Source organism: Bos javanicus, chromosome 10 (assembly GCF_032452875.1).
Source record: "Bos javanicus breed banteng chromosome 10, ARS-OSU_banteng_1.0, whole genome shotgun sequence".
Lineage (NCBI taxonomy): Eukaryota > Metazoa > Chordata > Mammalia > Artiodactyla > Bovidae > Bos > Bos javanicus.
Genome location: NC_083877.1, coordinates 76,450,562 through 76,466,867, shown reverse-complemented (window position 1 = coordinate 76,466,867; position 16,306 = coordinate 76,450,562). Strand labels below are relative to the sequence as shown.

The following is a 16,306-nucleotide window of genomic DNA, read 5'->3' as shown; positions in this document are numbered from 1 at the left end:
CAATCCATTGCCCCACACTTGTGCCTGAGCCCTGCTCTGCCTGAGGCAACCCGGGAAGTGGGGTTAGGGAAGACTTGGCTGTAAAGAAAAGGAGCAGCACAGGGGGCTTAAGAGGAGGCAAGGGGTAACCTCCTGATACTTGGGAGCCACCAGATTGTCTCAGCATCCAAAGAAGGGGGCTGTAGTTCAGGAGGGTCCTCTGCCAGCTGAGGTTTATGCCAAGGAGGGGGATACCTCCAGTTCTTCTTTAGGCTTGGAGGTAACAGTGATGCGCGTGTGTGTGTGTGTGTGTGTGTGTGCGTGCGAGACAGACAGGAGGAACTTGTCAGCCAGTAATCTGCTGCTTTGAGGAGCTATAGTCAGAGAATGCTGTTACAGACCCCTAAGCCATTCACTGTCCTAAGTGGAATACACCAAGGTACTTGCCATCCTTAGAGGCCTGAAAAGGTAAAATGGCTTTCCATTACGTCTGAGAATTGGAAGCTTCCTGAGCCACATTTCCCAGGCAGCCCGCATCCTGCACAAACGCTTCCTCCCCATGTAGCCCACCCCACTTGGGGTCAGTCCCTTTTGTTAAAAGTCGGTTCTCATCGTGAGTGGAAATCTGCCTCCTTGAAATTTGTATACATCGGTTCTGGCTCTGCCTGTTAGAGATATTGAAACTTACTCGAATTCTTCTTCCACGTGATAGCTCTTCGACTGTTTCTAAAGACAGCTGTCCTCCTTCACCTGCACCCACCGTCCTGCCTCCTTGTGGGTGCTGTTCTCCATACAGGGTCCATCCTCCTCCAACAATATGGTCTAAACTGTGCTTGTTTTCAGGCCAGTACAGGTTTTTCTCCTTCACAGTTTCCAGGATGAAAAAGTATCTTTCCTTGACTGATTTAGAGTTTCACACTCTACCTTTTATTATAATTACTTTCATCTTTGAAGAAGTTTTCTACTAGACTGTAAATGAATAAAGAGCAGTATCTTATAGCGGCCACAGTATCTTGTACAATGCCCACGGTATCTTATATAGTGTCCACAGCATCGTATATAGCGTCCACAGCTCTGAGTGCCAAGATTTTATTGTCTGAGGCTCCCTCTGTTGGGAATATTCTTTTCGCAGGTATCCTCACTCCCACATGTTACTCAGACCTCAGGTCACATGTCCTCTTCTTGGTGCAGTTTACACTGACCACCCCATTCACAGTATCATCTCCTCCTTCCCATCCAGTTCCTCTGCCTCAATCCCATTTTCTTGCTTCCTTTTAAAGATTTTTAAAAATTGTTTATTCATTTATTTTTGGCTGCGCTGGGTCTTCATTGCTGCATGCAGGCTTTCTGTAGTTGCAACGACTGGGATCTACTCCCTAGTTGCAGCGAGCAGGGGTTACTGTCCAATTGCACTGTGCGGGCTTCTCATTGCAGTGGCTTCTCTTGTGGAGCCCAGGCTTTAGGCATGTGGGCTTCAGTAGTTGCCACCCACAGGCCTTAGAAGTTACAGAAAAAGGGCTTAGATGCCCCGCAGCATGTGCAATCTTCCTGGACCAGAAAGTGAGCCCATGTCCCCTGCATTGGCAGGCAGATTCTCAATCACTAGATCACCAGGGAAGTCCCCCCTTTTTTCCCCCTTTAAATTGGATTTTTTAAAACTGTTTATTTGGGGGTTTTTGGTCACACCACGTAGCATGTGAGATATTAGTCTCCCAACCTGGTATTGAAGCAGCGCCCCCTGCATTACAAGTGCAGAGTCTTAACCACTGGACCACCAGGGACTGGTGCTTAACTTTTCTCCATTGTACTTGTCACCACTTGATGGAGTAAGCACTCACTTGCCTCTGCCCATTTGAATGGGAGCACTTTATTTCATTCGTGGTTCTATCCCCGGAGCCTAGAACAGTGGCACAAGACACGTACGTGATGTTTGTGTGATGTAACACCGAGCGTAACTGAGGACAGAACGGAAATGTGCCAGGCTCAGCACACCTGGGAGAAGGCAGTGGCAACCCACTCCAGTGTTCTTGCCTGGAGAATCCCAGGGACAGAGGAGCCTAGTGGGCTGCCGTCTATGGGGTCGCACCGAGTCGGACACGACTGAAGTGACTTAGCAGCAGCACACCTGAGTCACTCAAGCACTTACCAAATATGTGATTACCTCCCACCATACACATTCTGGTTGACCAATATTATCTTGTAATATCTTGGGCCCAGGACCACACCTGGACTCCTGAATGGCCTGGCCAGTGCTGCCTAGAGCAGCTCTAACAACGTCCCCCCTTTTGGAGACGGTGCAGGGGAGGGGAAGGTGGGTTTGGGAAGCAGACGAGACCCGAACGTCACCCTGTCCCCTCTGTGGCCCCTGCCTGGTGGCTGCAGTGAGGCCAAATCAAGAAAAGCCTGGAAAGTCACCATGGAGCCTCCTTCCTAGGGGCACTGCCAAATGGTCTCCTGTGGCTTCTGGACGGGGCTGGGAAGCTTCCCAGCCCGGGGGCACCTCGCTTTCCTTTCACAGTAGTTTCAGACCACCTTGGGGGGAACCTCCAGCCCCTTTCCCTTAACATCCAGCCTCAGCAGCATCCGTGTTACAGGCACAAAACTCCCCAGAGGTCAGGGGCCTTACCTCTGGGCTCTTCTTCCCTCTTTCCTGGAATTTCCCATCCTTTCTCTGGGCTCGTCCTCCTCTCTCTCTTGGAACTCCCGATCCTTCCCAGCCCTCTTCCCACTGCTTTGCAAACCTGTCTTCCACCCCGAGACTGAGGTCACCCTGGGAATGCCCACAGTGCACTCTACCCATTCCATCTGCCTCCTCCCTCTACCACCATCCCCAGGTGCCTGGGCTTCAAAGATGAGTGACTCAGGGCCCCATCCTTAAATAGCTCACTGCTGGTGATGTGTTCACTGAAGCACAGCTCAGATGACCACCGTGAGACCTGCTCTTACCACCCCTCCTGCTCCTCACAGCTCCCTTAGTCCTTTCTGCCTGGTGTGTGCTATGTACGTCGTACTTTATATTATTGTTGTTTGATGAGTTTATCGTACTTTCTTTCTAACTCATACACTCCATGGAGCAAAGTCTGGCTATGACTATTATTCCCTAAGGCCCAAAGCCAGAACAAAGTCTGGCTATGACCGTATGTTCCCAAAGCTCTTCATAATGCTTATACATTGTGGGTAATCAAGAGAGATGAACTCAGTTAGTGACTGCACGTACAGCGTACTCTCGTGTGCTTCCGGGTCACGGTGATGCAGGATGAGCAAACCCAGGTCCAGGGGAGGTGTCCCTGGTGGTGTGCCCAGACTACTGAGCGGCTCTTTAGAAGAGGTTTACTGTGGGCTGCACACCAGTTGCAGGACATCTGGCCATCTTTTGCACACTCCCCAGGTTCATTCCACACAGCACATGAAGGTTAAGATGTTTTCATTTCAATCCCAACTTCTCCTTCCCCCTTCCTCCTCTTCTTCCTTCTCTTCACTACGACTCTTTTCTTTGACAGCCATGCTGGCTTTCCTTAGGCCCTGGGCACTTGGAACATGATCTTAGACATTTGTGTGGTTCCTCTGGGGCAGCTGGGATCCTGTGTCATAAAGCTTTCTTATGTTGATAATGGGGTGTTTCCAATTATTTTCAGTACAGGCATACCTCAGAAATAATGTGGGTTCAGTTGCAGACCAGCCCAATAATCAAATATCAAAATATCAATATCAAAATAAAATGAGTCACACACAAATTTGGGGAGTTCCCAGTGCATATAAAAGTTGTTTACAAAAAATACTGTAGGCTACTAAGTGTGCAACATCATTATGCCTAGGAAAACAAGGTACAAACATTAATTTAAAAATACTTTATTGCTAAAAAATGCCCATCCTCTGAGCCTTCAGTGAGTCATAACCTTTTTGCAATAGTAACGTCAAAGTTCACTGCCCACAGAGCACCGTACAAGTATAATAATGAGAGAGTTTGAAATATTGCAGTAATTACCAAACTATGATAGACATGAAGTGAGCAGAGGTTGCAAAAATGGCACTGATAGATGTTTCAACAAAGGATTGCTACAGATCCTCGAATCATAAAAGAAAAGAAAAACAAAAGCCCCATAGTATCTGTGAAGTACAGGAAAGCAAAGCTGAATAAAACGAGATATGCTTGCATTTCAAAAACTCTGGGAAATTGTATGTTTGCCTGAATTTCAACTACATATAGAGCTTACATGCAGAGCATCATGTTGCTTTATTGATGGTTGTAATAACATCACAGCTCACCTCCTGCTAATGGAAAGCTCTGGCAGTTCTGTTGTCTTGAGTAAAATTGGATGAACTGACGCATCACAGTTGGTTGGAGAGATGACTCTTTTTTCACTGTGCAGGTTCTATCAGGGGAGACTCTGGTGGGAAATCTGGAAGGGACACCCTGTGGGAAAGGTGAAGGAAGAGGCTGTCTGACTCCCGTCTCCCTCGGCAGGTGGCAGGACTTCCAGACCATGGTGTCCGAACGGCGGGAGGCCGTGGACTCGGCCCTCCGGGTCCACAACTACTGCGTGGACTGCGAGGAGACTGGCAAGTGGATCGCGGACAAGACGAAGGTGGTGGAGTCCACAAAGGACCTGGGTCGGGACCTGGCGGGGGTCATTGCCATCCAGCGCAAGTTGTCGGGGCTGGAGCGTGACGTGGCTGCCATCCAGGCCCGTCTGGGCACGCTGGAGCAGGAGTCACAGCAGTTGATGGCGTCACACCCTGAGCTGAAGGAGGACATTGAGCAGAGGCAGGCGTACGTGGAGGAGCTGTGGCAGGGCCTAATGCAGGCCTTGAAGAGCCAGGAGGCCTCCCTGGGGGAAGCCAGCCAGCTGCAGGCCTTCCTGCAGGATCTGGATGCCTTCCAGGCCTGGCTATCCACGACCCAGAAGGATGTGGCCTCCAAGGACATGCCCGAGTCCCTCCCGGAGGCCGAGCAGCTCCTGCAGCAGCATGCGGCCATCAAGGACGACATCGACAGGCACCAGGAAAGCTACCAGAAAGTCAGGGTGTCCGGGGAGAAGGTGACCCATGGCCAGACGGACCCAGAGTACCTGCTCCTGGGCCAGCGGCTAGACGGCCTAGAAAAGGGCTGGGATGCCCTGAGCCGGATGTGGGAGAGCCGCAGCCAGGCCCTCACCCAGTGCCTCGGCTTCCAGGAGTTCCAGAAAGATGCCAAGCAAGCTGAGGCCATCCTCAGCAACCAGGTAGGGAGAGGCACTGGGGCTGGGGGCATCTCTCAAGGCAAGAGAATTTGTAGGTTATAAGCCTGCGGACGTGCTATGGGGCTCAGGGATCACACTGTGCTTTTCTTAGTTTCTCTCTAGTTCAGGGGACAGTCCTCTTTGTTCCTTATCACGTGCCCTTTCCAGTCCCGTGTCCCAAACTGTGTCTTATTCTTGGGCCAGTTAGAGGCTTGTTGCTGTTCAGTCGCTCAGTCACATCTGACTCTTGGTGACCCCATGGACTGCAGCATACAAGGCTTCCCTGTCCTTCACCGTCTCCTGGAGTTTGCTCAGACTCATGTGCATTGAGTTAGCAGTGCCATCCAACCATCTCATCTTCTGTTATCCCCTTCTCTTCTTGCCTTCAGAGAAGAATTTTTCCCTGGATGGCTATCCTTCCATCTGGTTTGGGTACCCTACTCATCAGGTGCCCTGGGCAGGGGCAGGGAACAGGACTCAGGGACCTTCCTCCTTCCACAACTGCAGGGGGCGCCATTCACGCTGTAACCTGCATGGCTGCACATGGTGCTCCTGCCTGGCAAGGGCCCTCTCCTCCACCTCCTCACCTCCATGCCTTGTCTGGAAACTTGCTTCGACAGGAATATACCCTGGCTCACTTGGAGCCCCCAGACTCCCTAGAAGCTGCAGAGGCCGGGATCCGGAAGTTTGAGGATTTCTTGGTGTCTATGGAGAACAACCGGGATAAGGTTTTGAGTCCTGTGGACTCTGGAAACAAGCTGGTAGCTGAGGGGAACCTCTACTCAGACAAGATCAAGGAGAAGGTGCAGCTGATTGAGGACAGGTACTCTCTGCCCCGAGGGTCAGGGGGCCGGAGCCAGGTAGGGTAGTGGTGCAGTACACAGCACCCTCGTGACTTGTGGTTCCGGCTTTCCTTGTAGGCACAGGAAGAACAACGAGAAGGCCCAAGAGGCCTCGGACCTTCTGAAAGACAACCTGGAGCTCCAGAACTTCCTGCAGAACTGCCAGGAGGTAAGGCTCCAGCCAGGCTGGCCACTTTGCAGGAGATTCCCTCTAGAAGCATGGTGCCCTGGAGGTGGGAAGTCCTTTCTAACTCAAGAGTCTGGATTCCACAAGCAGAGAGCTCTGGGCTCATAACGGCTTAAGTCTTTCATCTTCTAGAATCTGGTTTCACGATTTTTTTTTCAAATCTGTAAAGATATCTTTTAATTTGTCAAGTCTGGGACAAGATTTCTCAAAAAGTGCCCCGAGGACTATCTGTATTAGAATCACCTAGGGCCCTGGTCAGGGTTGGCCTGAAAATCATGCGACCTTTGCATGATTGTACACACAGGGCCCGGTATGTACAAGGGCCTCCTGTTTGGTTTAATACTCTGCTGTTGCCGGCTTGCAATTCTTAATGACTTTGAATATTTCCATTTTACACCAGGCCCTGCAAATTATGGAGCTGGTCCTGGCTCTAGTTAAGCTCAGACTTCTGGGCCCCAGTTGGGCCCAGATGAATCAGAACTTAGGGGATAAGATAGAGAGCAGCATTCTCAACAAGCTTTTCAGTTGGAGAACCGCTGAATCAGAAGTTCTTCACTCAGCCTGGGGTGAGCTGTCCAGGAAAATCTTTACCCTGCACTCCTAGGTCTCTCCATGAACAGTGCTTCCAAGTGGAATGGGGCTTCCCCTGACATTTTTGTTGCTTCCATCCTCATACCCCTTTGCTCTCAACTCAAATGACTTTGTACTCACCCACCTCTGCCCTTGGTACAAGCCAAGCTTGGTGTAATGCCAGGACATCTTGGAAACATGAGAGACTTAAAAGTTCTTCCTTCACTGTTATTATAGGATCCGCCCTTGGCTTTGTCCTCAAATATTTTTTTCACCCTACTGCCAAAGGGTGGATTTAACCCACCATTCAGTAAACTCATGTTGAGCTACTGCTATAGGCCAGGCCCTGTCCTTGGTCCTGGAAATGTGGAGAGAAGTGTGAATATCCTGGTGTCGTACTGCATGTGCTCTAGAGGGGAAGACACGGTGGAGCCTGTGTTTCAGCCCTGAGACTATGCAGGTTAAGTCTCCTGTCCTGGGAGTTAGGGATCCTGAGTCAGAGGGGAGTACTCTGTTGTGTTCATACTTCCTCCCCTTGGCCTTCTTCTTCTGCAGCCAGAGGTGGGCAGCAGGTTCATCCATGAGCCCCTGGCCAAAGAGGGACACTCAGGGACCATGGATCCCATTCTTTCTGCCCACAGCTCACTCTCTGGATCAATGACAAGCTGCTAACATCTCAGGATGTCTCCTATGATGAAGCTCGAAACCTTCATAACAAATGGCTAAAGCACCAGGCATTCGTGGCAGAGCTGGCTTCCCACCAGGGGTGGCTGGAGAACATTGACGCGGTGAGCAGAGCAAGTTATGGGGTCTCTGCTTGGGGATGCTTCCTTGAGTGGAGCTGAGCATGGGGCACAGGCACTGGCCCGGAGCTTGCTGAGCAGTATAGAAGCTGGATGTGAAAAACTCCTCCAAGTAGTGGTTAAACCTTGGAACTCCTGATAATCCGATGTTGTTAAGCCTGCACAGAATGGGTGCCTCCTGTGGGTCACTTGAGTCTCGGGACAGTCCAGTACACTAAGAACATGAGCCTGTGCATCCAGTACCAGGAGGGCAGTAATCTCTTGTCTGCCATCCATCATCCTCACCAGGATGTCCTGCCCAGAGGCAGGGGGATCTGTGAGATGAGCAGAGTGGGCCAGGGACTACTGACCCTCATTGTTTGGATGAGCAGAACCACCAGGGAGTTGTCATTCATAGCAGAGGTCCTGTCTGTGACAAGCTTGTCCAGGGGCCCAAGTCAAAAATATGGCTGGAGTCAGGCCTGGGAAGAGAAAGAGAGGAGAAAGAGGAGCCTCTTGCTCCTGTCGCTATCCAGAAAAAGCAGGCCTGGGAGCCACACTAGTTTGTGTCCATCGTAGTTAAGTGTACAGGCTCCAAGCCAGGCTGCCTGACTCCTTAACCTCCACATGCCTCAGTTTCTGGTGCAAATAACTCTGGAGGTACAGAGTTTTTCAGCTAAGCCTCACCCAAGTTCTAGACAGATCCATTGCCTCACCGACCTCCCCTCAGTTAGCCCTTGGCAACCACCTGGAGCAAGGTGACTCTCCAAGGGTCCTCTCCAACACCGTAGGGTGAACATTTCTCCTTCCCCACACAGGAAGGAAAGCAGCTGATGGAAGAGAAGCCCCAGTTTGCGGTCCTGGTCTCGCAGAAGCTGGAAGCCCTGCACAAGCTCTGGGACGAGCTTCAGGCCAACACACAAGACATGGCACAGCACCTGTCAGCTGCCAGGAGCTCCGACCTGCGCTCGCAAACCCAGGCCGACCTCAACAAGTGGATCCGGGCCATGGAGGACCAGCTGCAGTCAGACGACCTGGGCAAGGACCTGACCAGTGTCAACAGGATGCTGGCTAAGCTGAAGGCGAGTGAACGGGTTGCAGACTGGGGCCATTGGCATGGAGGGAGTCTTGGCAGCAAATCTGCAACCTGAAAGGGAATACCATCCTGTTCCCTTAGCTAGGCTGGCTTTTATCATGTCTCCCAGTTTATAACCCAGCTCCTACCCTCTGTGGCGGGTAAGACAGGGACGGATCCAGCCAGGGTGATAAAAGTGTGCATAAGAAGTGTGGCATAGGTGCTCAGAGAAGCAAAAGGTGAGGTGGGGGCAATCCAAGAAGACTCCCTGGGGAAGGCTGAGTGCAAGCCAGGCCTTGGAGGATTGGTGGGACGTGGACGATGAGGAGGAGGGGGGCTTGCCAGGTGCCAGGCCCGGTGCCGACACCATCCTCTCATGTCCCAGCGCGTGGAGGACCAAGTGAATGTGCGCAAGAAGGAGCTGGAGGAGCTGTTTGCCCAGATGCCCTCGCTGGGAGAGGAGGCGGGGGATGAAGCCCTGAGCATTGAGAAGCGGTTCCTGGACCTTCTGGAGCCCTTGGGGAGGAGGAAGAAGCAGCTGGAATCATCCAGAGCCAAGCTGCAGATCAGCCGGGACTTAGAGGATGAGACGGTGAGTGGGCACAGCAGCCCCCCTTCCCCAGCTGTCATCGGAGTGGCTGGCTGCTGCCCAGGGCAGTTCTTGGCAGGAGTCGCCTGGTCATCTCACCACCTCATTTCATAGGGTGCTTGTAATGATTACATTAAACATAAAAGTAAGCCAGTGCCCTTTGAAGGGTGGCTCTCTCGTGGACCTTAGGGGCCAGACAGACTTGGGCTCGAGATCCAGCAATGTTGCCACCCGCCTTGAAGTGACCAGGAGCAAGTTACTTGGAACCTCGGTTCAGAGTATCAGAATGCCCCCCTTTTACAAAACACTGATGGGGTGTTGGGAGGAACAGGAGGGACACAGTAGGCAGAGCTGTGTCTGACCCGTGGTGAGTGATGGAAGGGTGGCTGTGGTTGTCATCAGCTCTCTCCTGCCCTCTGGTCTCCGCAGCTCTGGGTGGAGGAGAGGCTGCCTCTGGCCCAGTCGACCGACTATGGCACTAACCTGCAAACCGTGCAGCTCTTCATGAAGAAGAATCAGGTGAGTCCTGCTACCTGTTCAGTCCCTCCTGCCCCCACCACTCCTCAGGCAAGAAGGCCCAGCTCTGACGACGCAAAGCCCCAGCAGCAGATTACAGACTACTATTCTTGTTGACAGTTTCAGGGTTCCCAGTCTGTATTCTCCTGCAGCTTTGGTGATAGCAGAGAGAATTCTAGGGGAACCATGGGGGTTGGTGAACAGGAATGAGGAGTCCAGGTGCTTTGGACTTTGGGGCCATGCAGGGCACAGGTGAGTATAGGACCTGGAGGCCCTGGCCTGGGGTTTCACGTGCTTTGCAGCTTCTGTATTCCGTTGCCTCCCTGAGAGGAGGCTCATAGCTCCTGGTGTCTCTCCTGTCACTGCTTTGTCCCTTTTTCAGGGCTAAGCTTGGCCTGTTAGGTCTCCTCAGGGCAAGTAGGCTTCTACTCTCTGAAACACATGAGGATGCTTGTGGGGCTCTAACCCCCGCTTCATTTAGAGGAAGCCACTAAACTTGGACTCTGAGCCATAGGAACAAACATCCATTGGCTGTTCTGCTGTTTTAGGCCTGATTGGGAACTTCTGTGGCGTTGGTCAGAAGCCTGGAAGCAAGCGGATGCTCGTCCTCTGTCAGGGCTGCAGGGAAGCCTGCGTCCTCTGGGAAGGCCAGTGGTATGGGTTTGTGGTCTGACCATGCAGTCTGGCCAGGGGCTGACTGTACCCCTGCTCTTAGTTGGAGTCCCTCCTGCCTGGTTTGCTCTCTGGCTCAGGAAGCGGGGGGCAGCTGCAGTGTCGATCAGGGAGAATCTGGGAACTTAGAGAAGAGCAGAATGTCCCAGAGTGACAGTCGGTACTGCAGCAACTTGGGAAAGGAAGGTCATGGCAGACAGTACTTACTTCTTCCAAAAATGTCAGCAGCCAACATCTGCCCACAGAACCCAGCAACTGTGCCAGGGCATGAATTAATTATACTAAAAGTGGTTTCTTGAAACCTCCCTCTAACTCTTTGCTTCCAGTTGGCATGATCATGGCACTGAGGCTCCAGTGGCAGCACGTAGGTACCCAAACTAGAAAGTGGTAGAGATAGGGGTTCCACTAACACATCAGCCTCCAGTTAAAGGGGGAAGGCTGGCAGAAGACAGTATCCTTGAGGCTTCAGTTTCCTCTACTATAAAATGAGCCACCTCTGGTCCTTTCAACACTCAATACTTTAGTCTCAGAGTTATTGCCAAATGATTTTCACCTCCCTGGGCTGAATATGGCTATTTCAGGAGAAGGGCAAGAATAATATGGATGGGGTTCCCCTTAACATGAAGGGAAAGACAATCTCTTGGGTGAGCGTGGCTGCTCCAGTAAAGATGATTTTAGGCTAGCCCCACTAAAGCTGAAATTCCATTTTATCATTCCTTCTATTGCAGTAGTCCGTGTGCATCAGACTCACCCAGAGGGCCTGTTAAAACACACTTGACCGGGCTCCACCCTAGATCCTCTGCAGCATACTCTGGGAGCAGAGCCTGATAACTTGCGTTTCTATTAAGATCCTAGGTGATGCTGATGCTGTTGGCCTGGAACCCCACTTTGAGAACCACTGCTCTAATGGCCATCACTGTGACTAGAACCCAACCTGCAAGGTGCCTCATGAAGGGTTCTCAACTCTAGCTGCACATTAGAATCACCCAAGGGAAACCTTTAGACATACGAGTGCCTGGGCCCCATCTCAGATCAACTCATTAGGATCTCTGGGGATGGGGTGGCCCTATCTATGTCTAGTTTCCCCCAGTAATTCAATGTTCAACCAGGGTTAAGAAGCACTGTCCAGCCTGGCCTGGCTCCCACCTCCCCCTGAATCTTCTGTCTTATCCCTTTCACCCTCCCTCACAGTATTCTAGCTTGCCTGGCCCTTTGGACCATACAGGTTTCCTTCCAGGGACTTCCTTGACACTGGCTTCCTTGACACAGGTCCTTTGGACCATACCAAGGTTTCCTTCCAGGGACTTCCTTGACACTGGCTCTGTCCCCCTGCCAGCAATACTCATCCTCCAGATCTCTGGAGTTTCTTTCTCTCATCGGTCACGTCTCACTCAGATGTTATCTGTACAGAAAACCCTTCCTGGACCGCCAGCTAGAGTGGCCACTGCCACGCCTCAGAGAACAATCTTCATCTCCTTGGTGTCTGTTCTTTGTATCACCTGTTATCTACGTTCATTTATTTATTTACATGTTTACCCTTCCTCTACTAGAGTGTACACTTTATGAGGGCAGGGGTTTTGTTTATCTTGTCCCCATATTGTCCCTAGAACTGGGCCTGTTACCTTGGAAATAATTTAATAACTAGGTATTAAATGGATGGAGTCAAGGAACAAGATGTCCTAAGTAAGCACACTGAGCAGAAGCCTAGGAAGGAATTTGCTTCAAAGGAGAGAGACAGAAACAGCTTTCTAGTATACCTGAAGAGTTCATAGATCTCAGGGAAAGTAAACAGGTGAGTGGAAGCTGACACCCTGGGTTGTTTGCATACAGTTGCAGAGACCACAGGAAATTGTCTGACTCGAGATTCCAAGCATCAGGTGTAAAGGTGCCTTTCAACAAGTTAGGTGACTTACAGGTATTGATAGTTCCATGTATTTTGAATGCTGACGGTCACAGCACTGGCCATGTATCCTGTTCTTGCCCATCACCAAAGTGGGAAGAAAATACCATTTTGGTAACTGAAGTCTCAAGCAGGAAATAATACAAAGCTCAGAAAAGATTTAAGAAATAGAAACAGAAAACAAAACAAAATCCTACCCTGAATAAGGAACAACTGCTGACTATTGTTTTATACAGAGTAAAAGTTGCTAAAATCAGATCCCAGAAGGCCATTTAAGAGTCGTTTTCCAAAAACAAACAAACAAACAAACAAAAGTCATTTTCCTCTCCTCCACCATGCACAGCAAATCGAGCTGTGCTGAAATCGAGCTCTACTGAAACAGGAGTAGGGAACCGTCAGGAGCTCCGGCTCTGGGATCCAAGAGAGCCCGTGTTCAAATCCCACCCTGTCACTCAAAGCCCACAGGGACTTTAACCGCTCTGTGTTGGCCTCCAGTGTTTATCTCAGAAGCTCACGGGAGGGTGAGAGGAGGGTGGGTGGACCCAGCACTGCACTGGGCACATGGTCACAGGCCGTTTTTACGGCCACCCGCTCTGCTCAAGCTTCCCTAAGTGGTTCGGGGCGAGAGGTGCCCGGGAGGGGCCCTGCGCTGCCCTGCATGGTGGGAAGGCCAGCCCCTGAGCCTTCAGCCCCTGAGCCCTTCCCCTCTGGCCACAGACGCTGCAGAACGAGATCTTGGGCCACACGCCCCGGGTGGAGGACGTGCTGTACAGAGGGCAGCAGCTGGTGGCGGCGGCCGAGATTGACTGCCAGGACGTGGAGGAGTGCCTGGGGAAGCTGCAAGGCTCATGGGACACACTGCGGGAGGCAGCGGCCAGCCGGCTGCAGCACCTGCGGGAGGCCAGCGAGGCCCAGCAGTACTACCTGGACGCGGGCGAGGCTGAGGCCTGGATCGGCGAACAGGAGTTCTATGTCTTCTCCGACGAGAACCCCCAGGTCGGCTCGGGCAGGGTCCAGGGTTGGGAACCAAAACCAGCTGAGAAGAAGAGCCAGGGGGGAGGAAGGCTGTCAGGGGGGCACCTGGAAGGCCAGGTGTGTGAGGAGTGAGGGCAGTGGGCAGGGGTCCAGGTGCCTTCAGGACACCCCTCCTCTTGAGAACGTATGATGCATGTACTCCAGCCGGGTGCCCTGTTCAGTCGCTCAGTCGTGTCCAACTCTTTGCAACCCCACGAACCACAGCACGCCAGGTCTCCCTGTCCATCACCAACTCCCAGAGTCCACCCAAACTCCTGTCCATTGAGTCGGTGATGCCATCCAACCATCTCATTCTCTGTCATCCCCTTCTCCTCCTGCCCTCAATCTTTCCCAGCATCAGGGTCTTTTCAAATGAGTCAGCTCTCTGCATCAGGTGGCCAAAGCATTGGAGTTTCAGCTTCAACATCAGTCCCTCCAGTGAACACCCAGGACTGATCTCCTTTAGGCTGGACTGGTTGGATCTCCTTGCAGTCCAAGGGACTCTCAAGAATCTTCTCCAACACCACAGTTCAAAAGCATCAATTTTTCGGCGCTCAGGTTTCTTTATAGTCTAACTCACATCCATACATGACTACTGGAAAAACCATAGCCTTGACTAGATGGACCTTCTGAAGTTGGCTGTGAATTTTAGTGTGTGTATCTATATCAAATCACTTTCACATTATACATTTAACCGTGTAGCATTTCTTACTAATTCCTCTACCTACTCCTATATTGCTTCTAGTTTCTCAGATGTTCAGTTCCGTTCAGTTCAATCGCTCAGTTGTGTCCAACTCTTTGCGACCCCATGAATCACAGCATGCAGCATGCCAGGCCTCCCTGTCCATCACCATCTCCTGGAGTTCACTCAAACTCACATCCTTCGAGTCAGTGATGCCTTCCAGCCATCTCATCCTCTGTTGTCCCCTTCTCCTCCTGCCCCCAATCCCTCCCAGCATCACAGTCTTTTCCAATGAGTCAACTCTTTACATGAGGTGGCCAAAGTACTGGAGTTTCAGCTTTAGCATCATCCCTTCCAAAGAACACCCAGGGCTGATCTCCTTTAGAATGGACTGGTTGGATCTCCTTGCAGTCCAAGGGACTCTCAAGAGTCTTCTCCAACACCACAGTTCAAAAGCATCAATTCTTAGGCGCTCAGCTTTCTAGTTAGATTTGCTCTAACCCAAGAGTTCTTCACGTCTTTTTGTGTGTCAGGGGTTCTATGCAGATGTACTGTGGTGGGAGGGTGTGAGAGGTGAGGTTAGGGGATCTCTAAAAGCTGGGGTGATACAGGAAGTTTTCATGAGGAGAGAGGTTGGACCAGGGCCTGGGAGGGTGGATGTCAGGTAAGAATTGAGGGCGTCGAAAGGAAGGTAGGATGCGGGCATTGCCGGGCACCGGGAGTAGCAGGAAGAGACCGCACAGCGCTCCTGGGGTGTCCCGCAAGCCTGGCCCTCCCGCATCTCGGGCACCTCCTGGAGCTGCGCTGTGACCTGGGTGACATGAGCTCGTGCCCTGACAGTCCACTTCCTCCCAGGATGAAGAGAGTGCCATCGTGATGCTGAAGCGGCACTTGCGGCAGCAGCGGGCGGTGGACGAATATGGGAGGAACATCAAGCAGCTGGCTGGCCGGGCCCAGGGCCTGCTATCCGCAGGCCACCCCGAGGGGTGCGTGTGCCTCCGGAGGTGACCTGGCCAGGTCCTGGTCACGCCCCCTGCCCCTGCCAAGCAGGATCCCTTCAGGTCCACGAGTTTGAGAAGTCTACCTTCTGGACTGCTGGTTGGCCCCAGTTCCCTCTTGCATCGTGGTTTAGTGTGACTTCAAACAGGGCTGATGGAAGGAGGCCTGGTTGGCAAAGAGATTAGGGAACAGAGTAGCAAAACTGCCTGCGTGGTGAACTGAGAGCTCCCATCTTTGGAGGAGTTAGTCTTCTGCATCTTTTAGCCTAGTCTAACCTTGCTTTTTGTGTGTGGTCCAGAAGGTAGGTCAGGATCTCGCAGTGTCTCGGCAAAATCATTATATGCCGTCTAAACTGTTGAGTGGTATGGGTGCAGCGTCAGTGGAGCCCACTGGGTCAGGCACCTCAGGCTGCCCCCAAGCCTGGCCCTGTCCTCAGGGCACCCACAGCAGCCACTTCAGCATCTCCTAAGGACCCCCAGGGACTGAAGAGCCCCTGGTACCGCACACCCCTCCCTAAGGAGCCAAGCAGGCCTGCTCCTGGTGGAGCCAGGCTCAGACTGCCCACTCCCCTGCCAGCCTCCTTGGAAGAACAGTGGAAGAGTTCTCCATCCAGACCAGTCTCTCTGAGCTTCCCAGAGTCAGGGGCAGGGACAGGAGGCAACTCCTGGCAGAGGACACATTTCCTCATCCCCTGAAGCATCATGGTCTAAGGGATGGTTCCTTTTCTCCCAGCTCTTCCCCATGAAAAGTCACTGCCATATCTTCGAAGCTGTGCTCCCCCATGCATCCAGGCCTCAGGGCTGGGAAGGAGGAAGTGGGCTCCTTGAAGCTGGCTGCCCTGGCTTCTTGGCCGCCCCCTCTGAGGACTTTTCTTGTTTTGAATCCCAGAGAACAAATCATCAGACTTCAGGGGCAGGTGGACAAGCAGTATGCAGGGCTGAAGGATATGGCAGAGGAGCGCAGGCGGAAGCTGGAGAACATGTACCACCTGTTCCAGCTCAAGAGGGAGGTGGATGACCTGGAGCAGTGGATTGCAGAGAAGGACACGGTGGCCTCCTCCTCGGAAATGGGGCAAGACTTTGACCACGTGACTGTGAGTATCCTCGGCCCCTGCTTGCTTAGTCTCCCTCTGATGCAGCAGACCTGGGAGCTGTCTCTCCCCTTCCACGCTCACACACACACACACACCTGCCAGGTGCAATGTGCCGCAGTGATGAGGGCTCCCCCGTGTGAGCTCAGGCACCCTGGGGAAGGTGTCAGAGCCCAGCTCCAGGTGGTGG

At 52.2% G+C, this 16,306-nt stretch overlaps 1 protein-coding gene across 1 annotated transcript in view; it reads left to right on the top strand.

Moving 5' to 3' along the window:
- The window catches only part of SPTB (spectrin beta, erythrocytic), a 130,566-nt gene that overhangs the window by 90,326 nt on the left and 23,934 nt on the right, over nt 1-16,306 (top strand). The window contains exons 16-25 of the mRNA XM_061429134.1: nt 4,445-5,201; nt 5,819-6,021; nt 6,119-6,209; nt 7,439-7,585; nt 8,398-8,661; nt 9,040-9,246; nt 9,673-9,762; nt 13,049-13,327; nt 14,883-15,013; nt 15,915-16,119. Coding sequence (XP_061285118.1) covers nt 4,445-5,201; nt 5,819-6,021; nt 6,119-6,209; nt 7,439-7,585; nt 8,398-8,661; nt 9,040-9,246; nt 9,673-9,762; nt 13,049-13,327; nt 14,883-15,013; nt 15,915-16,119 — 2,374 coding nt within the window. The remainder of the gene's footprint in view (nt 1-4,444; nt 5,202-5,818; nt 6,022-6,118; nt 6,210-7,438; nt 7,586-8,397; nt 8,662-9,039; nt 9,247-9,672; nt 9,763-13,048; nt 13,328-14,882; nt 15,014-15,914; nt 16,120-16,306) is intronic.